The 23,654-nt window shown below is 46.6% G+C and overlaps 1 protein-coding gene across 4 annotated transcripts; it reads right to left on the bottom strand.

The window, feature by feature from the left end:
* On the bottom strand, positions 1 to 23,556 carry BECN1 (beclin 1). Of its 4 annotated transcripts, none has more exons than XM_032965552.2 (12): positions 22,889 to 23,556; positions 20,036 to 20,201; positions 16,300 to 16,367; positions 12,921 to 13,000; positions 11,874 to 11,967; positions 10,768 to 10,904; positions 8,503 to 8,727; positions 7,311 to 7,457; positions 6,345 to 6,494; positions 5,425 to 5,485; positions 3,860 to 4,002; positions 1 to 3,021 (listed from the first exon to the last, which is right to left on the bottom strand). In XM_032965552.2, exons 2-12 carry the CDS (start codon positions 20,163 to 20,165, stop codon positions 2,850 to 2,852), a joined length of 1,407 nt encoding a protein of 468 aa, XP_032821443.1. In that variant the 5' UTR covers positions 20,166 to 20,201; positions 22,889 to 23,556; the 3' UTR covers positions 1 to 2,849. The 4 variants fall into 4 exon arrangements, with proteins under 4 accessions (XP_032821443.1, XP_032821445.1, XP_032821444.1 ...); XM_032965554.2 differs by having other exon boundaries at positions 11,874 to 11,964; positions 22,889 to 23,554; XM_032965553.2 differs by having other exon boundaries at positions 12,921 to 12,997; positions 22,889 to 23,554.
* Between the last annotated feature and the right edge of the window lie 98 nt (positions 23,557 to 23,654).

Here is a 23,654-nt window from a genome sequence, read left to right as displayed (position 1 = left end):
CAATTTCCATAGTTTTATTTTTGCTATAACAAAGTTTTTAGTACATATATATACGTTTCAGGAGCATGGGTTATAATCTTCATGCCACGTGTCATACTTAGCTGGCTCCTGGCAATGTCTAGATTGCGAGTTTACACCCAGCATGCAGATGTTTTCAATTCTTGATTTGTTTTATTTTATTTGCAAAAAGAGAAAAGTTATATGTACAATAAATTAACTCAACAACAATTCAAAGGTTCAACTTATTTGAGAATTAATGTTTGCCAAGTTTACAAGTCTCTCCCACATCTGGCTGTAACCTTGAAGCTCGGGCAAGTTAAAACTCCGTTGGCATTTCCGTAAGGTAAAAGTGCAGCCCTGCAGTTGCTTGCTCCTGCCCGCACTACACGCGACTAACTGCGGCGTTACCCATTTATACTGCTGGGTAGAAAGAGGCGGAGGATTTCAGAAACTTGCACCACTGTTTCAACTGCCGCGCCTGGAGATCAAACGGAACCGGTGACCTCTGGTGGCAAGTCCAGTTCGCACGGTAAAAGTTGCAGCCTTGCAATTCTTTGCTCCTGCTGGTACAAGGACCTCCGCAATGAAGAGCGCGAGACAGCCCCTCAACAGTATTTTGGCCTTCCCATCTCGGCTAGCCAGACATCTTGGAAGGGTAACACCACTACACGCGACTAACCGCGGAGTTACCCGTTCATTCCGCTGGGTGGAAAGAGGCTTTCAGAAACTTAAAACGACTGCCGCACCCGGGAAATCCAATCGAGCCGGTGACCACGTCTGGAATTGGCAAGTCCAGTGTGCTGACCGTTGCAACACCATTGGCGTGGTGGCAGCATCCCTTGCATTTTGAAAAGTAACCACGATTCGCTAAGCACAAGAGCCCATCGATGCGCGCACGCACACTGGGTTGCTATTCACGAATTACGTGCGTTTTGGTTTGTATGACGTTGAGCGGACGTGACGGCGATCGGATGAATTGTCACGAATCAGAGTTGCGATTTAACTCGAGAATCAAGTTTAGTGTTCTCTGTACTTACGCACGTTGAACTTGTTTCGCACCGTACGTGGCCAACCGCGCTAATCGGCGGTGCGGGGAGCATCTCACTTCGACCGCGACTCGTCCTCGATGCCTACCTCACACGTTCCGCCCGTCTCGTTTCATTACGGCCACGTCCCTTTTGGAACCCAAGCTGCGTCTCTTTTTGTACTCTCCAACTCCCCCCCCCCCCCCCCTGCTTGTGTCGTTTGTGCCGCCTCATTTGGTCGGTCCCGCTTGAGCTTCGTCTAATTTCTATCCTCCGATTTACCCCGCGTGGAGCGCACCGTGCGTCTGCTGGCTGCTGTCTTGTTTGCACCGCGTCTCTTTTCTGTCGTCCGTCCCTTTCGCGTGAACTCGTTTGTGCCGCCTTGCTTCCTCTCTCGTTCCTCTATTCATCATCAGGCGATTGTAATATCTGTCGTCTGTATTGCACTCTCACACATGTTACATTTCTCGAGCGCTTGCACACGTGAACATATATTTTGCCAATATATCCTGCAACAATCAATTCCCGCACAAGTGTGCTTCAACTCATGTATCAAAAGAATCGATTTTAATCCACGAATCGGTCGCATCGTTACATTCCAACAATTTTTCATTTGCTCCGCCAAACAGAACCCTCCTGCAGCTTTAAATGCTCTGTAATAATAACACGTGACTTGCACCCAAACTTTCGGCAAGTTACTGCGTAGATTCTCTCGGTTGTGCTGTCCAGCACTCCGATGCGGTTTCTGGTTGTGCCGCACCCCGTTCGACACGATGTCCGACATTTCTATCCGCGTGCGGGAAGCTTCTTCGTGAAACTCCCAACCACCAGCCTTCATCCCCTCTCATGATCTCTTCTGCTCAAGCCCACTTCCACTCCACGCGCTTGAAGAAGCTCCCAGCTCCTGGAGCTAAACGTTGGACATCGTGCAGAACAACACGCGGCGCTGCACGAATACACATCGCAGGGCTATGGCCTTCAAAAAAGGTTCCACGAACCAAACACATTCGCCGCTAACTGAACTTTAGCTGGCCGCTAAAACATAACTGGACGTATGCTACTCAAAACAACCAAAACAAGCGGATGTCTAAGCCTACCAAATTAGTCGTAAAAACTCCCAACGGGCAAATAAAAATAAAACGACAAAATACAGCTCACCGACTTGCGATTCGCAATCACGCACCCATCAAACAATAATCCTCGCGGCGGCTTATGGCTAGCCATCGAACGTAGACGGTCATTCTATCGCGTGCTCTCAGATGCGTTTCCGTGGCTGTCTGGAACGCTCTTCCTTCCGATATTAGGAGCTATGCACTTTTAAATCCAGATTGAAAACGGATTTCTTTAGATCTGCTTTTTGCGTTTAGTTCGGTGTCCTTCCCCCGCACCTCCAATTGGCATGGTTGGCTATATGCAGTACGAAAGGATTTCAACATAGTTACATGATATCATGACAGTTGTGTATTTTGCCTCAAAACAAAAAAAGCATTTCTCCTTGCAAAATCATTATTGCCGGACAATATAGTTGTCAAATAGCAAAAGTACAATAACTGAAGGTATGAAATAAATAACGGGTTCCCATTCAATTAGTCCAATACCCACTCAATCTAGATTGAAAACTCATTTCTACAGAACCGCTTTTTGTGTTAAGTTTGTCGTCCCTCCCACCGCACCTCCGATTAGCGCGGTTGGCTACGTACGGTGCGAAAGAAGTTCAACATACGTACACACACACACACACGTACATACATAAATGGCACGCGGTTTTGGAAGCCAAGCGCACCCCCGGTTGGTGACGGCAGCGATTGGCGCGACGGCCGCCGGTCACTTGGCGGCGCTGACGTGCGACGAGACCCAGGCAAGCCCCCACTTGAGGTCGGTGAGCATGAACTTGAGGGCCTTGGTCCACTGCTCCTCCGAGTTGAACTGGATCTTGATCGAGTAGGACCCCCCCGTGCCGCCCGTGTCCTCGATACGTCCCTTCTCCACGTCCATCCTGCGCGCGACAAAGCCGTCGGCGACACGCCCGTCATTGTCGGCAGCCGCCCTCTAAACTACCAAACGTCTAAACTATTATTTATTTCACCAGCTGAGGCCCACCGAGCTATGTGGCTCTTTTTACTCGGACACACAACCTGGCCACGAATGATAGCTCAACCAAGTGGCTTATCACGTGGAAATGTATCACAGCCGGATACTCGAAATGCACGTTGAGTCTAAATGTGGAGGGAAAAACAGGGTGGGGGGGGACCTGGAGAAAAATCCACAACAAGATGACGGGGAGACGGACGTGCAAACGCCAAATATACAGGCGTCAAGGTCACAGTCAGCAGGAACAATGAGGTCAGGGGGTCGAGACTCAACACGTAGTGGTTGCCAAAGAAAGCGACGGACCCAAGCGTACGTTCATTGCGGAGATGGCGCGGCAAAATGAGGTTTCATGGGGTGACCAAATCAGCTCGTGTGGACGGGATCGAGATGAGTCACTGCAGGGAAGGCCACGGGAGACGTGACAACGGCTTGGGGAAGCATTCATCCAGCAGTGGAAAAATCACGGCCGACGGTGACGATGACAAGCACAGTAATAACGGTTTCCGCTTGTGGGTGCGCGTGTGCGCGTGTGCGCGCCTGTGTGGTGCTGGTGCACCTGCCAGTCATCTCGGTCAACCCATGGCACCTGGGTCTGTTCGGTGACCCCCTGCCAGCAGAGAGCCAACAACACTTCACGTGGCCTCAAAGCGCGCCTGGCCTGGCACAGGCTGTTGTTGTTGTTGTTGTGTTAATTCATTTGCGCACGTGTGTATGTGTGTGCATGAATTAAAGTGTGCAGTTACTTGTAGGGCAAACAGAAGCCAGTGTCCCCCTTCTCCACCTCCTCCTTAAACTGCTGCAGGCAGTCCAGGAATGCCACCATCGCCTGGTCAAACTTACTGTCCCAGAAGAACCGGAAGCCGCCAGAGCCATACAGAGGCAGTTCCTGTGTCGACAAAGATAAAATTGCCCCGTGTAAGCCTACACAGGCTGATGGGGCAAGCGCTGTTTGTGACAAACTATGAAGGCCGGCACAGTGCACGAGGAGAGGGGAGGGGACTGGTGTGGCCGGCACCATGCTCACCCACCTTTGTCTCCCCAATGCTCACGTTTACACTTCACACAAACTACTCATTTAAGGCAGAATCGACCAAGGGGAGGCCCAGGACTGGTTCAGAAAATCGTCACTGGTGTTGGTCGTGAGTGTGAATTCAACTCGGGTTTGCTGGGTTCGTAGCAGAGTGCGCTAACCACTGCACTACTGCTCCATAAAACCAACTAGAGGAACCAAACAGAGGCAGTGACATCCATAGCGCACACAAACGCAGAATATTTACGTGCCCAATTTTTTCGTATTGCTTTCTCAAAAATCGCACCTCTCTGTGTAAGGCCGCCGTAGGCAGGAGCTGTGATATTATACACATTTTAAAAATTATTATTTCCAATTAAGGTTGAAAGTGTTTGAGCAACAGCTCCCTTTGTTTCTGTAACAGCGGGGGTGTGCGACAACTCTCATAAAGCTCAAATAACATGTAGGCTTTCGCGACCAATATCATCCATAATACAGGTTTTTTTCTCTTGGGTTAGATCGCATGAATGTAAATGTGTCGTTAAACCTGCCACTAACCGACACAGCCAATTACAAACCTTACTAATTGGCTGTGTCGGGTGGTGGCAGGTTTAACGACACATTTATATTTACGTGATCTCATTTAAAAAAAAAACTGTAATAAAGATTAAATATTAACGCAATTTGAGTGTAAAGTTGTGTTGCTATGAGGAACTTACCCTAGAGAAATACTTGGTGAATTGATCAAAAGGTTGCCCATAACTTAGTGATAAAAAAAAAGAATCAGAGCTATAAGTAATTACACTGACAGCCAAAGCAATGACGTTCTCAGCCGTGCATTGAGATGCGTGAGATCTCAATGCATGGCTGAGAACGGAACGTTACTGTTGCTGTAAGACGTGGGCCATTAAATATTAACCATTCTGGCGAATTGCCCGATGATGCTGGATGTAATTACCAGCGGAAAGTCGTACTCAAAAATTGCAAATGTTGTGGATTCGCTCTTCAACACACCGGTGGGTTAAAGTAGTGAACTATTTTGTCTTTTGTCAACGTGACACTTTTTTTTACTGTTTGGCCGTGTCGGGTGGTGGAGGTTTACGACACATTCATAAATAACACGATCTAACCCAAAAACCTTTATTATGAGTTACTGTTGCTATTTCAACTCTTCCGAGGACAGACTTGCATGTTGGAAAGCATTACAGAATCCGTGCACATGTACCATTTGTCTTCCTAGCTAAGTGTACCGACCTGAAGCAATGTTAGTTGTTTGTTTATGAACTGATCTAAACTCACCTTTGATTTGTCAGTGAGTGATTCCAAGTAGGAGTGGTTCCCATATGGTACCAGGCGGTATCTGTAAAAATAAATATATAGAAGGTAATAAATTTAGCTAACACAGGAACACTTGCTTTTCTGTCATGGGTTTCATTGTCCCAATTCTATAAAACATTATATGGGTACGAAAAGCTTTAATATTATGGTGGTTAAACATATTTATTTTCAGAACAAAAATAGTTACAACCCTAAGGGAGGCGTAATTATTCTTAAGGGAGGTGTAACCATTCTTGTGATCGTTGCAACCCATCACGCTGAGAATACACACACGCTGTCAGTAAGACGTGAACATAATTAATGAATAAATAGAAAACCGAATTTTTTAAATTAATTTAACCATCATGCCTAAAAGCCATTTACCGAAGCACCATTTCAATGGGAAACCGTTATCTATTTCACACCTCCAATGCCTGTACTCTTCATATTTAATAACGATTTTGCGAGGGAAAAGTTACACTTTTTTGTTCAAGACAAAACATGCAACTGTCATCACAATATCATGTATGTTGAACTTCTTTCGCACCATACGTATCCAACCGGGCTAATCGGAGGCACGGAGGAAAGACAACAAACTAAACACAAAAAGCAGTTCAAAAGAAATGAGTAATCGATCTCGATTTAAAAGTGCATAGCTCCAGTGGCTTCCTAATATCGGAGGGAAGAGCGTTCCAGCCGGCCGCGGAAGCGTATTGGGAAGCGCGCGATGCGGTGACCGTCTTTGCTGCGATGGCTAGCCATCGCAACAACGTTCCGCCAAAACGGATGACTTGATGACCGTGAACCCCCCCCCCCGTGTCGCACGATGTACCGTGCGCGAGGCATTCCCGTGGCACGGGGGGGGGGGGGGGGGGGGTTGGACCCCCCAGCGCGCTGCTCACCGCTGGAAGTGCAGCCCCATCTTGTTGGCGAGAGCGTGGAGCAGCAGCACGGTCTGACCCCATGCAGCGTTGATCTCGCTCCACTCCACGGGGACGCTGGGCAGGCGGCCCAGGCGGAAGTTGTTGATCGTGCCAAAATGGCCGCTGTGCCTACAAAAAAATAAGCACCGCCACCCACACAGTGTATGTTAACTAAACTGAACCATTTTTTTACGTTTTATTTTAACCGGGTTTGACAAGTAGGCTTTCGTGACCAATATTATTCACAATAAAGGTTTCTTTTGGGGTTAGATGGCCGGTTTACTCTCCAACACACCGGTGTGCTGAAATAGTAACTAATTGTCACGTTTTGTTTACATGACAAACCTTACGAATTGGTGGTAGATTTAGGACACATTTACCAAGTAAGGACCACTGAGCTATGTAGCTCTTTTTCAGAAGTGACCTGGCCGCAAATGATAGCTCAACGAAGTGGCTTAACATGTGGAAATTTATAGCAGCCAAATACTCTAAACGCATGTTTCTAAATGAGGAAAAAATGTACACGTGCGTCATCGGAACAGAACTGAAAGAAAAAGGCTCCCACAAGGCCATGCGGGAGAGGGCGTGTGGCACTGTTTGGCGCCAGCTATCATAGAGTGCGATCTTGTCGCTTCGATTCCCTGCAGCGAGTACAATGTCTTTAAAAACAATGGCGCTACGGACCGTCTAAACAAAATTAACGCTGAAGCACTTGTGCGTTACGATAGTCAGCGTCCGGAACGGGAACGGCTCGGAATGCGTCCTGATGCTAATTGATTTTTTTACCTACGTGGCTTTACCGAAAAAACCAAAGAGTAGGAATCCTTGCAGTCACGAAAGCTTCAAATCTAGAATTAATGCCAAGATAATATTGCACTCGAAAGGAGCTGGTGCAAGGGTGAAGACGCGTCCGTTGCCTGGGACTACAGGAGGGGTATACCGCACCATATGTGGAAGGTGGCATTGAAGACGTTGGTTTTCTTGAGTTTGTCGAGCTGCATCTGTGCATGGCGCAGCTGGTTGTCGACGGAGCGCTGGTCGTCCTCGCACTCCAGCAACTGACGCTTCAGCTCGCTGTACTCATGCTGGTACCTTCAGAACCAAGACAAAGACCCCCCCCCCCCACCGTATAGCTTTAACAGACTGTTTGGGGCAAGTGCTGTTAGCGAGCAGCACCTATGAAGGCCGGAACGGTACAGGAAGGGGTGGGGTGGCCGGCATCACGCCTGGCCGCATTTGTCTCCCCCACATACTCATTGGAGGCTGAGTCTCATTTGAGGCCGAGTCTCATTTGAGGCTGAGTCAGGCTAGGTGAGGCCCAGAAACGGTTTAGATAATCGTCATTGGCCTGTCCACAAATGATAGCCTCAATGAAGTGGCGGCTTATCATGTGGAAATTCATAGCAGCCAAATACTCTAGACGCATGTGGATTCTAAACGTGGAGGGAAAAACCGGAGGACCCGGAGAAAAAAACTACGCAACCACGGGGAGAACATGCAAACCCCAAACACACAACAGGCATTCAGGGTCAGGATCTCACCCACAGCCTCCTGCATACCAGGTGAGGTAATTAACATCTCGCTCAAAGCACTGAGCTGGCACAGCTGAGATCCTGAATTCGAATTTCAGTGACCAGTATAAAATTAGTACCACGCTTGGAAGCCAACCACACAGTCTCATGTGTAGACTTGCATTCCCTTTGAACGTGGAATTCACGACCTCCTGCATGACCGGCAAGGTAGTTAAAAATCTCGCCACCACGGTCGCCTCACAGTATGCGCCACCGACAAAGACGTAGATACCCCGGATAGCCTTAATAGACTTTTGGGGCAAGTGCTATTAGCGAGCAGCACCTATGAAGGCTGGCACGGTGGCACACGAGGGAGTGGGTGGCACAACGCCCGACCGCCTTTGTCTCCCCATTGGCGACGTTCACACACCGCACCAGGTACTCATTTGAGGCTGAATCGACCGAGGGGAGGGCCCAGGACCGGCTCAGATAATCGTCACTGGTGTTTGCCGTGAGCGGGAATTGAACCCGGGTCTCCGGGTTGGTAGCGCAGCGCGCTAACCGCTACACTACCGCACCCCACAGTACGCACGACCGACCGACCCACACACTCGCATTCAGCGTACTTCTCCTCCTGGTGGCCAAGCTGCGCGGCCTCAGTCTTGAGGTGGGCCATCTGCTGGGCCAGCTGCCTTCGCTCGCCCTCCACCTCCTCCAGCTGAGCGATGAGCCCGGCCTCCTCGGTGCGGAGAAACGCGAGCTCCGACTGCAGGCTCTGCTCGTCAACGCCGTGCGCCATCTCGGAACAGCCCACCTCGCCGGCGGTGTCATCCAGGCGCTTGAGGAAATCCCTGGTGAGAAAAGAAAACAATAACAAATCGAACCCCTGGTAGGATGGACAAAAGAAAAAGGTAAGAGTGTGTTGTTCGGGGGTGGGGGAAATGGACGGAACCCGGAAAGCGAGGAAGATCGAACAGAGAACGCGCTTGACAACGACATCGTAAGAGATTGGTGCCAGAAAGATGTGGCACTACTTGAACGTATTGGCACAAGACAGAGGAAAGTGGAAACAAATGACCAAATGTGCAGTGGAGACAACTACGGGCTGTCTGCCCATGATTGTAATGATGACGATCTTGATTTTGGCGTGCTAATATCACCCTCAACAAAGTGGGCGTCGGTGTGCATTACGGCGGATCGGGAACGGTTACAGGAATGAAAGATGGAAACCGGTCAGGACCTCAGCGGTTGACACTGACCGAGCAAAGTAAATTTCAACCGCGTGCAACGAATCGCACAAGCAAGTTAAGTTGTAAATAAAAAAATAAATGGAAAATAAAGAGATGGTTTGTATTTAAAGTTTTTGATTTTATGGGAAGGCAAGTCAGAATCAGAACCAGAATATTAATTTATACTGGAGGAATCCGATGAGCTATGAAGCTCTTTTTCACAGATGTTCAGTAGCACGTTGATTGAGAGATATTCAGCGTGTTTCGGATGTCCTGTGGCAGGCAGGCAGGCAGGCGGGGTGTTCCAGATTTTTGGGGCTGCACTCCAGAAGGCTTCGTCCCCCCCAGGGTAGGGCCATTTATCCTGGGCTGAATGACAAGGTGCCAATATTGCCTCCAGGTCCCCCACTTTCTGACTCACGCTGCTGCGTGGATGTTCATGGTTGTGCTGTGGGGAGCGGTAGTGTAGCGGTTAACGCACTGTGCTACGAACCTGGCGACCCCGGTTCGATTCTCGCTCACGGCCAACACCAGTGACAATTATTTTAACCGGTCGTGGGCCTCCCCTAGGTCGACTCAGACGAGTACCGGGTGCAACGTGTAAACATCGCCACTCGGGAGACAACAGCGACCGAGCGTGGTGTTGGCCACCCACCCCCTTGTGTGCCGTGCCGGCCTTCAAAGGTGCTCGCTAACAGCACTTGCTCCAACAGCCTGTTACGGCTATATGGGGGATCTTTGTCTTTGCTGTACAGGCTCTCCGATTTGTTGTTTGGCACCACGTTCCAACGTTTCGCTCCACGTGCTCGGAGCCTCTTCGGGAAATCAAATTCAGTTCCCGAATTTGATTTCAAGTGGCTCCAAGATGCCACGGAATTTAAGCGATGAATAAATGCACGATGTCCGATGTTTCGCGTGACGTCTTTTGACGTTTTGATAAACCTTCGCAACACATGCTAGGATCTTCTTGTAAAAAAAAATTCGTGCAATTTTTCGCAAGTGGCTCTTGATATGCCCTGGTGTTTCAAGTGATTATAAACGCATGTCTGACATTTCGTATAATCGCGACGGTAATTAAATTTTGTAGAGCATTATTCATACAACTGCATCTCACACCGCTGTACAGGAATTACACAATTACATCAGAGGGGCTCACCCCCAATGTAGACACTCGTGAACAACAAGGTTAACCACGTGCAGAAATCAACACGTGACAAAGGTGTCAATGTAATGCCAACCAGGTCAAACTCCCAGCTGCTCACGCAAGCCAAGATATCTCTTTCAACAGGGCGGTCACACGTCAGACAGCTGCAATCGACGACGAGCTGTTAAACGCTCTTCCTTCCGATATTAGGAAGCCACTTGAGCTAAACACTTTTAAAGAATCTAAAATGAAAAACTAATTTCTTTTTAACTGATTTCTATGTTTGAGTTTGTTGTCCTCCACACCTATGATTAGCACGGTTGGCTTCGTACAGTGCAAAAGAAGTTCAACAGACATACATACATGTCCGACGTTTCGCTCTACGTGCCAGATGCTTCTCCAGAAACCGAAATTGAATTCCGGAAAATGCACTTCTTGAAATTCAATTCCTAAAGAAATCTTCGACCGTGCACAACAACAACAGCAACAACGCCGTCGACGACGACTGTCATCTCCACCTGTAGTCCTGACACTCGTCCTCCGTGACCTTGAGCTGCTGGTCCATCTGGTCAAGGAGGTTGTCCGTGCACTCCTCGCACAACGGGTGGTCAACCTCCGTCTGGCCGGACATGATGTCGAACAGGTCGCTCATCACCTGCACGCACGCAAGAGGGGGGGGAGGCGGGGCACAGATCACGACAATTGGTACGCAACCTTAAACCGGGGTCCACACCTGCGCAATCAGTTGTGCAACTCTTCTGCACGCGACTGAGTTGCAACTAGTTGCAAGCATATTCTTAGGTTTTTTTTTTATTGTTTTATATATATTTTGTTATTTTGTTGTTTCTCTTCAACGTGACTTTACCGAAAAAACTAAGAATATGAATTACTGCAGTCACGAAAGCTTTAAATCAAAATTTAGTTGCAAGCAGTCGAAGAACCAGTCACAGCTGAGCAATTTGTTGCGACGTCATCCACCTCGTGCCCATATGGGAACCATGATTGGTTCTTATATTCCCGAATGCGCCATTTTATTTCCTTGTTGCGCATCCACTCGCTTTGATGTGGATAAAGTAGCTGCAGGTGATTCAATTGCACGAGTTCAGGCAGGTGAGGACTGGCTCCTCGGGCAGCGATCTGCGCGCGGAGGATTTTCGTCCAGCAGCGGCATTTATAGGCCACTTGCTTTAACGCCTCAGCAACGGGAAGCACTTTACATCACGTCTCATCTGAAACATTTTAATCCCCTGCTGCGGTCTATCCAAGGCAGGGGTCGGCAAACCCAGTGGCTGCGGAGCCACATGCGGCTGCTGAAGGATCGCTTGGCGAAATGTTATTCACGTGCATTGATTGCGGCTCTCGAAATATTGTTTTTTTTAAATTAAATTAGAAAGAAATGTCTCTTCTTGTTATTTTGGTTGTCTTTGACCCTTGTACCAAGGGGACCCCCTCACCTCCCCCCCCAGTGACAGCTGTGAGGCACAAATTATACCCAGCACCGGCCTCCAAATGGGCACGGGTTGCCAGCAGGGAAGCGATTTCGCCATGTGGTTCTTTCCTGATCAATGTGCGACGAGCACACCATCGCACGCTCCAGACTGCGAGTGACGTGCGCGGCCGTTACCTTGATCCTGCGACTCAGGTGTTCCGTTACGCCCCCGTCGGACGCCTCCCCTATCAGCGTGAAGCTGTTGGCACTCTCCATGGACATCATCCTGCTGGATCCACACGCAAAACGCCTTTACAGGGGCACGGTGCCACGATTACAACAGCCAACAACAACAACCGGCATTCGCCACTAAGTGGCGGTGATGTCACCACGGCGCTTGTGCCAGGCCATGTGCACGTTAAGGCCACGTGAAGTGTCGAACGCCCGCCGGCAGGAGGTCACGGGGCAGACCCAGCAGGTGCCATGGGTCGACTGACTGAGATGATTACAACAGCCCGCACTGGCACACGCAGCAGCTTTCAAGATATTTTATTTTTATTGAACAATCATGCCATGAAAAACTTCTGCAGATTATCACGTGTAAAATTTCCAGAGGCCCTAGTGTGGTTAAGTTGTCACTTGAAAAGCGCTCAGACATAGTTCTGTAACGTCACCTTCCGTGGATCGTTCTCTTACGAAATACGTGAATAGGCAGCGCTCTGCTAAAGAATTCAAAAAATGCTTAAAAACCTTTGTCTCGTCACACAATGACCATTTTCAGCCCCTTGGTCAATCCACTGATGAAAGGCCTCTGTGCGAGGGCCGTGGGGCGGGGGGGGTTATTCGGCGATGCTGCACTGCCCTCTGCTGCCCGCAACAGAGCTCTACAGCAGCCTATACCTGCTGTACGTACACCGCTCAGTGTTACCTGCTGTATGTACGCCACTCAGCGTTACCTGGTGTACGTACACCGCTCAGTGTTACCTGATGTACATACACTGCTCAGCGTTACCTGGTGTACGCACGCCACTCAGCGTTACCTGCTGTACATACACCGCTCAGCGTTACCTGATGTACATACACCGCTCAGCGTTACCTGCTGTACGTACACCGCTCAGCGTTACCTGATGTACGTACGCCGCTCAGCGTTACCTGCTGTACGCACGCCGCCGAGTGTTATCCGTACGCACGCCGCTCTGTATTGCCAGCTTTCAAGTAACTGAACAAAAAATAATGAATGACCTGGCTGGCGGTATGGTCTTGTGCACCACGCCATCGCATCGCCTCTCGTCCAGGCATCCGTGTGTCGTGTAGGGGCCCTGCTGTCAAACATGTGACATCAGCACATAGCCCAGCAGCGTCTCGTCGATCCGACCGCTCATTGTTATTGTTGTTATTCACCATTGTCTCCGATCCATTAAACAAAAGCTACAAATTATATTTGGACAATTTTGGCCATCGAACAAAGACGGTCACGGCATCGTGCGCTTCTGGATGCGCTTTTTGCGGCCTTTTGAAACGCTCTTCCTTCCAATATTAAGAAGCCACTGGAGCTACAGTGAGGGAACAAAGTATTTGATCCCCTGCTGATTTTGTACGTTTGCCCACTGACAAAGAAATGATCAGTCTATAATTTTAATGGTAGGTTTATTTGAACAGTGAGAGACAGAATAACAACAACAAAATCCAGAAAAACGCATGTCAAAAATGTTATAAATTGATTTGCATTTTAATGAGGGAAATAAGTATTTGACCCCCTCTCAATAAGAAAGATTTCTGGCTCCCAGGTGTCTTTTATACAGGTAATGAGCTGAGATTAGGAGCACACTCTTAAAGGGAGTGCTCCTAATCTCAGCTTGTTACCTGTATAAAAGACACCTGTCCACAGAAGCAATCAATCAATCAGATTCCAAACTCTCCACCATGGCCAAGACCAAAGAGCTCTGCAAGGATGTCAGAGACAAGATTGTAGACATACACAAGGCTAGAATGGGCTACAAGACCATTGCCAAGCAGCTTGGTGAGAAGATGACAACAGTTGGTGCGATAATTCGCAAATGGAAGAAACACAAAAGAACTGTCAATCTCCCTCGGCCTGGGGCTCCATGCAAGATGTCACCTCGTGGAACTGCAATGATCATGAGAACGGTGAGGAATCAGCCCAGAACTACACGGGAGGATCTTGTCAATGATCTCAAGGCAGGTGGGACCATAGTCACCAAGAAAACAATTTGTAACACACTACGCCATGAAGGACTGAAATCATGCAGCGCCCACAAGGTCCCCCTGCTCAAGAAAGCACATATACATGCCCGTCTGAAGTTTGCCAATGAACATCTGAATGATTCAGAGGACAACTGGGTGAAAGTGTTGTGGTCAGATGAGACCAAAATGGAGCTCTTTGGCATCAACTCAACTCGCCGTGTTTGGAGGAGGAGGAATGCTGCCTATGACCCCAAGAACACCATCCCCACCGTCAAACATGGAGGTGGAAACATTATGCTTTGGGGGTGTTTTTCTGCTAAGGGGACAGGACAACTTCACCGCATCCAAGGCACGATGGACGGGGCCATGTACCGTCAAATCTTGGGTGAGAACCTCCTTCCCTCAGCCAGGGCATTGAAAATGGGTCGTGGATGGGTATTCCAGCATGACAATGACCCAAAACACACGGCCAAGGCAACAAAGGAGTGGCTCAAGAAGAAGCACATTAAGGTCCTGGAGTGGCCTAGCCAGTCTCCAGACCTTAATCCCATAGAAAATCTGTGGAGGGAGCTGAAGGTTCGAGTTGCCAAACGTCAGCCTCGAAACCTTAATGACTTGGAGAAGATCTGCAAAGAGGAGTGGGACAAAATCCCTCCTGAGATGTGTGCAAACCTGGTGGCCAACTACAAGAAACGTCTGACCTCTGTGATTGCCAACAAGGGTTTTGCCACCAAGTACTAAGTCATGTTTTGCAGAGGGGTCAAATACTTATTTCCCTCATTAAAATTCAAATCAATTTATAACATTTTGGACATGCGTTTTTCTGGAATTTTTTGTTGTTATTCTGTCTCTCACTGTTCTAATAAACCTAACATTAAAATTATAGACTGACCATTTCTTTGTCAGTGGGAAAACGTGCAAAATCAGCAGGGGATCAAATACTTTTTTCCCTCACTGTATGCACCTTTATATTATCTAGTTTGATAACTCATTTCTTCATAACTGTTTTTTGTGTTTAGTTTCTTGTCCTTCCTGATTATCACAGTTGGCTACGTACGCTGCAAAAGAAGTTAAAAATACATACATACAACCAAGACGCCCTTGCAAACAAAATGTCCCATGTCAAAGGATATACCAGCAAAATATATTAATAATAATGCAGAAATAGTTAGGAGATTACACGATAGAGGTAATGTAGAGCAAGTTCACTTGACTGGAGATTTCTATCAGAGGGACCCAATTGGAAAACAGCAGAGGATGTGTACCAAAGGCAGCTCATTGACAGGGGACTAAGCCTATAGGTATGTTATAAAGATGCAGAGGAGAGGTGATTACAATGCTTATGAAAAAATGAACTTGACCATGGAAACCAGCAAACAAATGTGTCCACTGCATAAAATCAGTATGTCACCTGTTATGATGTACAGTTCAGGGACACGTATATTGAAAAAGGAAATGGGAGAAACACAAACCTGTCAACCCACACGGTTTATCCATATTATTGTACAGGAAAATAGAGTTTTCAGGTCCATACGCCTTACAGCAGTTTCAATACGGGCAAAAATATATAATATAATATATAGTGTCTATTTGTTTGTGTTTCTCCCTTGTGATGGGACTTTGTAGGATGAACGTTGAGATTTTTAAGGGGCACGGGGTGACCAATAGGGTCTGAATTGGTCTGTATGAAGGTAGGGCACTGATAAGGAGTTGTCAGGTATGGAAAGACGCTGAAAAGTGCACAATAAAGCATAGGGAGGTACATGCTTGGAATTGCACTGACACACAGAGAGAGGAACACGTCAATTATAAAACACATGATAGTTATATTATTGGTTCTTTCGGTAAAGTCACGTAGAATGGAAACAATAAAATAATAAAAATATAAAACAATAAAATTCTCACACCTGATGATGACTGTTTGTGTTGCAGTCGAAACGTCGTGAGAATTTTATTGCTTTATATTTTCATTATTTTATTGTTTCCCTTCTACGTGACTTTACCGAAAGAACCAAGAATATGAATCCCTGCAGTCACGAAAGCTTTAAATCAAAACATGATATTCTTAGCTCTTTCGGTAAAGTCACGTTGAAGGGAAAGAGCTAAGAGCTAAGAATATGAATTACTGCAGTCACGAAAGCTTTAAATCAAAATTCAAAACATGATAGTTATATCATATTGAGCGTACGATAAGTGGACTCAAAAGATGTTTGTTACGTTATGCGCACATTATAAATATGTACGTATGTTGAACTTCTTTCGCGCCGTACGTAGCCAACCATGCTAATCGGAAGTGCGGGGTGGGGGGGGGAAGGACAACAAACTGAACACAAAAATCTGATTTTGTTTGTTGCTGTTGTTGATCTATCTTTCAATAATAATTCTCAGTCAACGTATGTTGCACATTCGTACACACCTCATTGGTCACTTCTATGTCCACACTTGGGTCGTCTCTCGTCACCGGTGTAACCGTCACAAGAGGGGCTGCAAAAAAAACACACAAAACGTCAATTAAACATTACACCAAAATATTCTATTAAAACTGAACAATGTTTTATTTGACCAGGTAAGGCCCACTGAACTATACGTGGAAAAACCGGAGAAACTGGAGAAAAATCCACGTGACCACGGGGAGAGAGACACGCCAACTCCAAACATAGACGTCAGGGTCGGGATCGAACCCACGACCTCCTGTATACTAGGCGAGATAGTTAACATCTCACCACCATGGCATCCCAGTATGTGCATACATTTAAAACAACGTGCTTATCATTCAACCGGGCTTAAGTCTCATTTTCTGAATGTGTTCGGCTACTGGCAATAATAATTTAGTTTTTTGGTTCTTTCGGTAAAGTCACGTAGAATGGAAATAAAATAATAAAAATAAAACACAAAAAGACGCGGTCCATGCTTGGCAGCGTTCACTCAAGCGCTGTCTTCTGGACAGACCTGTTTCTTCACCTGAAGAAGGCTACTTTTGTTGTGGCCGAAACGTCGTGAGAATTTTATTTTATTTTATTATGTTTTATTTGTATTATTTTATTGTATCCCTTCTACGTGACTTTACCGAAAGAACCAAGAAGATGAATCCCTGCAGTCACGAAAGCTTTAAATCGAAATTTAGTTTTTATTTAGCTCATCACAAGATCAACGAGGGGATGCGCGTGCAAGATTAGAGAGGGAAGCCTTTCAATTGCGTCCTCTGGGCTGGAATCTCTGCCCGTGTGGAGCATGTCTAGTGGCAATGATAACACTATGCAACACAATTTTTGTTCCTGGGTAGTAAGTGTTATTTCGTAATTGCTTATGCCTAAAAAGTATAGAAACTGGCTATTATTCCCCACAAACTTTGCTTTTGTGACCAGGACAGTGAAATTTCAAAATGTACCTATTTTCAATGAGAAAACGGGCGAATGTGTCTTTTCGTTCAGATAATGTCAGAAAAAAACAACATATGAATCAAAATTAACATATTTATACTAAAGTAATAAAAAATTACGACAAAATATTTGAAGTGAGTAGTTTTCGAGATTTACTATTATACTGTAAATCACTTTCATGAATCAGCCCCCAAATGTAGTCTCCCATCATGTTCTTGTTACTGTCCTTGGTAGCGGCGTTCAAAGTCCAGTATATCCTGGTGGAAGCGCTCGCCTTGCTCCTCCGAGTACGCTCCCATGTTCTCTTTGAATTAATAAAGATGAGCATCAAGGATATGGACTTTGAGGGACATCCTACAGCCCATTGTGCCGTAGTTCTTCACCAGAGTCTGAACCAGCTCCATAGTTTTCAACCTTGTGATTACCCAGGAAGCCAAGAACCACTGTGACAAAGCTGTTACAAGCCACTTTCTCCTTACTAGTGAGCTTCTTGGGGAATTCATTGCACTCCAGGATCTTCTTTATCTGTGGTCCGACGAAGACACCGGCTTTGACCTTTGCCTCAGACAACTTAGGGAAGAAGTCTTGAAGGTACTTGAAGGCTGCCGACTGCTTATCTACAGCTCTGACAAATTGTTTCATAAGGCCCAATTTGATGTGCAGTGGTGGCATCAGCACCTTCCGGAGGTCCATCAAGTGGCTCCCACTTGACGTTGTTCCTCCCCACAGAAAACTCGGTCTGCTGTAGCCAGTACCGCCTGTGGTAGTGCGCCTTGGTGTCCCTGCTGTCCCAAAAACAAATATAGCAGGGAAACTTGGTAAAACCGCCTTGCAGACCCATCAGGAATGCCACCATTGTGAAGTCTCCGATGACCTCCCAGCCGTACTCATCATACTTCAAGGCGTCCAGCAAGGTCTTGATGCTGTTGTAATCCTCTTTGAGGTGCACCGAGTGTGCCAGGGGAAGAGACGGGTACTTATTACCATTATGGAGCAGCACGGCTTTGAGGCTCCTGGATGAGCTGTCAATGAAGAGGCGCCACTCATTCTGGTTACAGGCGATTCCGATTGGCTCGAACAGACTGGTCACATTGTGGCAGAAGCAAAGCCCATCTTTACCGGTGAAGAAGCTGCAAAAAGGTTGGTGATGCTTCCTCTGATCTGCAACTTGCACACTTTATCCAACAAGTTCCACTGCTTGAGCCTAGATGTCAAAAGCTTGGCATTGGACTTGGTGAAACCAAGATCTCTGATCAAGTCGTTGAGGTCTTTTTGGTTGGGGTAGTATGGGTTTCTCTCCTCAGCTCCACCTCTGAAATTGTTATCTGGATCCACAACGTCGTCCTCGCTCTCTGACTTGCTGATCTCCTCTAAAGACAGCTTCTCTCTCTTCGGGGGGGTGGGTACGAGGAGCTCATGGCAGTGGTGCACCGAGGCGATGAATGAAGTTCCGGATACGTGATAGCAGGTGCATTCTTGCCAGTCCGACGTTTGAAAGGGTCCACCATGCAGAAGTAGCAGCTGCTTGAGTGGTCAGTGGAAATATGCCTTGTAGGCCTCACACATCTTAGCAGATGCTTCCACCGAGTACTTTTTTGCTCTTGTCTTGATAAATTGACTGCAGACATAGCAAAATGCATCTGCCGGATGCTTGCAGCCTCTTGATGCCATCTCAGAAAAATGCAGATATGTATCCACTTAGGCAGCTGGAACTAAACTGAACTGATGGGCTTAAGGCCCCTGTATTTATACAACTATTTATGCTACTGGAAATTTATAGAATGTTCTAGAAGTTACTCCAAGTTTACTCAGCACTGAATCTATCTGGAATGTTCTGTCCAAAACATAAGTAAATTTCTAAATATCACTGTCCTGGTCACAAAAGCAAAGTTTGTGGGGAATAATAGCCATTTTCTGTACTCACTTACTACCCAGGAACAAAAAAAATGTTGTTAGTGTAATTTAAGATATTAAAAAACTTCATTGAGAATATGTACATGACGGATGTATTTTACGTCTTCACTGTAGTTCCGTAAACACTGGCATACCAGGTACTAGAAAAATGTACCTGAAATCTGAGCATCGGGGAGTCAATAAAATCGAATTGATGCATAAAGTCGCACAAAAAGAAAAAGATTCCAGTGAGCCAACAGATAGCAGTGATTTCGTTAGTGACAGTGAAAGTCATCCTACACAATAAACCTCCTCCTCCTCTCCTCTCGTCTCCCTCACACCAGCCACGATTACATTTAATTAATAAATTAGATTACTTTATATTAGATTAAAATAATAAAAAAGTAAAAAGAATTTTGAATTAATCATTTTTATATGAATATTTTTGGGTTATGAAACGAATCATCTGAGTTTCCATAATTTCATATGGGGAAATTCGCTTTGATATATGAGTGCTTTGGATTACAAACACGTTTCCAGAACGAATTATGCTCGCAATCCAAGGTTTTACTGTAATTACAACTAGCATCATCAGGCGGACAGGCAGATTTGGTCTACTGACGTTGGCCATTGAACTTCTCCCGCAACGTACGTATCCAACCGTGCTAATCGGAGTTGCAGGGGCAAAGACAACAATCTAAACACAAAAAACAGTTCTAAAGTAATGAGTTTTAGATCTAAATTTAGCGGGTATTGGACTTGAGTCACCTGGTTTGGAGCGCAATTTATTAACCACTTACACTAGTGCTCCCCCACGTGTTACTACACACACACAGAGCGCAGCTGTGGGAATGCGACGTCGAGAAACAGGAGGCTTGCCTGTGAGCTCGCCGGTCGTGTGATTGTCGAGCGTGTCGAACGAAGTGTCCAGCTTGAGCGGTTGGTTGCAGCGCTGGCACACGAAGCTCACGTGCGTGGTACTCCCCGCGTGTGAAACCGACGTCTCCATGGCGTCTCCTCCTCTCACTCCGCGGCGATCTGCGTGCTTCAAGAAGGTAAAACCATCTCAGCGCTGCGGTCACGTCAAAGATTGCAATGAATAATCAATGACAGATAGCGTAATTGTTTTTATAATCGTCAGCCATTGTCTATTCGACTGCTGGATGAAGGCCTCCCCACGCCGTCACCACCCCGCACGGTCCACTGCGGTTACCGTCCATCTTGCTCGCTCCTGCGCGTGAACTGATCTCATCACTCCATCTCCACGGTGGCCGAACACTGTGACCAATTTTATCCTTTCGATGCCGTTCCATCACAATTCTTGTCCATGTGCCATCATCCCGTCTAGCGATGTGTCCAAGCCAAACCCAACTTAACTGTATACATTTTCTTTTCGACTGTATTATACAGTAAACATATTGAATGTGCGGATGGCCAGTGTACAACGGCTCCGTCACATCCTTACAGCTGCAGACACCGAAAGACTGCTCTCCACGCAATTGTTTTCTCCTGCATTGACCCCGAGCAAGCTTCTAAACAGTCTGCAGTATATTCTTAGCTCTTTCGGTAAAGTCACGCAAACGGTCATCATCAGGTGATGACCGTTTGCGTCATGGTCGAAACGTCGTGAGAATTTTTATTGTTTTATATATATTTTATTATTTTATTGTTTCCCTTCAACGTGACTTTACCGAAAGGGCTAAGAATATGAATTAACTGCAGTCACGAAAGCTTTAAATCAAAAAGTCTGCAGTATGTTCAAAATGCGGCCACCAGGGTGCTAACTGGCACAACCTTTAAGAATCACATCACACCTCTGCTCCTGTCCCTTCACTGATTTTAACATTCTCTTGCTGATATTCAAGGCCTTAAGTGGACTTGCTCCTTATTTTCTTTACCTACGTGACTTTACCGAAAAAAAACAAGAGTATGGATCCTTGCAGTCACGAAAACGTCAAATCTAGAATGGACTTCCTTCAGCCATATATTCCATGAAGATCATTAGGATCCTCAGATTGTGCTTTGCTCACCGTCACCACGATCTCGGCTTCACAATTGCCGCACCTCAACTCTGGAACTCCTTGCCCCGTCGAGGTCGGGACTTCGAGACACTACAAATCTCGACTAAAAATATATCCGCTTAAAATGTCGCTCCCTCTTTAATTATTTTCAAACGTCATTCTGACTTCTTCGTTCCTTAGTTGCTGTTAAACTATTTTCCGCATTTCCACGCATAGCGGCCTGAGAATGATCGTTTAAGGGCGCTTGATAAATGTAAATTATTATTAACGCTAGAAAAGTCTTGCGGCCTGTGGCATAGAGATCCTTAAGTGTTTTCGAGTTAAAATTCAGGAGGATCCCGGCTACATTGCGACGTTTCGCCAATTCCACGAATGAGAGTCTGGCTCCATGCGGGTGGTACTTCGGAACCCGGAGAGACAAACCCAAGTCAGTTCAACACGTAGACTTTCACGACCAATATCATCCATAATACAGTTTTTTTGGTTAGCCAATTAGTAAGGTTTGTCACGTAAACAAAACACGCCAATTCGAGCAAAGCCACAACCATTTACAATCCGAGTGCTCAGATTGTAACGAATTGGCGTGTTCTGTTCACTGTCACAAATCTTACCAATTGGCCGTGTCGGGTGGTGGCGGGTTTAACCACACATTCATATATTTAAGCGATCGAACCCAAAAACCCCAAGTCGTGCACACTGTGTAGGAAGGGGGTTCACAGTGGCACTGCCAAAATCCAGGTCACACCTCGAATCGCCTCCACCACAAAACCTGTGGCAAACCGTGTGGTGTGGGTTGGTCGTGTTGGTGGTAGTCACCCATCCTTGGCTTCTGAGATTCAAACTCTTTATAGTGGTGATAGCAAGAGGTTTAAACATGTTTTTATTATATTTTAACAGGTAAGGCTCACTGAGCTATATTTCAGAACCTGTTTCATGTCAGTTACAAGACCGTTTGACTGTAGACAAAACGCAAACGTCTATATAAGTCTATATATATTAAAAAAACCGTCTATCAGGAATACTATATATGTCAAGACAATACGTACTGTCCTGCATTTTTTACATAAGCTTGATTGTATTACACCGAGTCTTGATACACAGTGAGGCTTTCCTGGAAAAACAACATTTACATAATTATTATTGACATACGGTACCGTACTACTAAACCACAGGTATACCACACATTCTGCCAACAAGTGAGATTGACGTATGAATCTGTATGACGTAGCCTCGGCCCATCATCACTCCGGGTCGATAAAACGAACTGCACTTTGCGGTTTTTTTTGTACTTTCGGGTTGCAACGTACGGTTCTAGCGGGACCCCAGTTCGATTCCCAACCACGGCTAACAACAATCCCACTTCACAACCCGCCTATGACCAGCGCGGTGAAGTATGGTCAAACGACGCTCGCACGACCGACAACACAGCGTTGTGTGTGTGTTTTTTTGTAAAGGCCTTTCATCAAGCAGCGAATTGACAATGTCGTATTAGACAATCGGTCTAATACAACATTGTCTACACTTGTGTAACACCATCGCATCGTATCGTGACCCGGAGTGGTGAAGTATGGCCCCAACTCCTCCCCACACCGATGACGACTGTGACACAGCAAGGCGGATCACACGCTACACTGTGTCTCACAGACGGACACACAACTCTAGCGAGAGAACAACAACAACAACACTCGGTTCGCCTTCTTCGTCTTCTTACCAGACTTCTTGCTTACTCCGTGTGCGGGACGGCCGAGTCGCATGTCCCGAGACGTCCTCCTCAGCACAACATCCCCCACTAAACCCACAACCACCACCACCACTACCACCACCAACGCTCGGCTTCTCTAAGAATCTAAAGACATCTTCATCACCACCACCACCATCATCATCGCAGCAGCAGTAGTAGTAGCAGTAGCCGCTCGGATCTTGGGTGTTCGCTCCAACCCTAACAAATGTTACAACGCAGTGATGGTGATGATACACAAAGTGGGAACGTTAGCCGGCGATTTAGTTTTCTTTTAACGAAGTATTCCTCCCCTCTCCCCTTCAGCCCTAAGTAGATTCGGCGGAAATCACATGCTTAACGGTGTTTTTTTAAAGGGTTTTTTTTAGATTACAGCTTAAGAGTAGGGAGGAGATGTGAACAGAGGAAGAGGCTGGATTTAGTGTGGGGTGCGTGGTGACGTCCCCGCGTACGTGGTGACGTCTCAGCGTGCGTGCTGACGTCACAGCGTACGTACTGACGTCTCAGCGTGCGTGGTGACGCCTCCGCGTGGCATGGTGACGTTTTATAGGTTCGGGGTAACCTCGCCGCATACACGTGATGACGGCGCCGCGTCTACGTAATGACGTCACCGCGTACACGTAATGACGTCACCGCGTACACGTAATGACGTCAACGGAAACAAGTACGTAATGCTCTTTGGTTTTATTCGGTAAAGTCACGTAGATAAAATAAAACAATTATTTTGTTTTATTTTTAC

Source organism: Petromyzon marinus, chromosome 34 (genome assembly GCF_048934315.1).
Source record: "Petromyzon marinus isolate PM22_M1 ecotype Great Lakes invasive population chromosome 34, UKy_Petmar_22M1.pri1.0, whole genome shotgun sequence".
NCBI classification, from domain to species: Eukaryota; Metazoa; Chordata; class Hyperoartia; order Petromyzontiformes; family Petromyzontidae; genus Petromyzon; species Petromyzon marinus.
The sequence above is the reverse complement of the archived record's forward strand: the minus strand, read 5'-3'. Positions and strand labels throughout refer to the sequence as shown.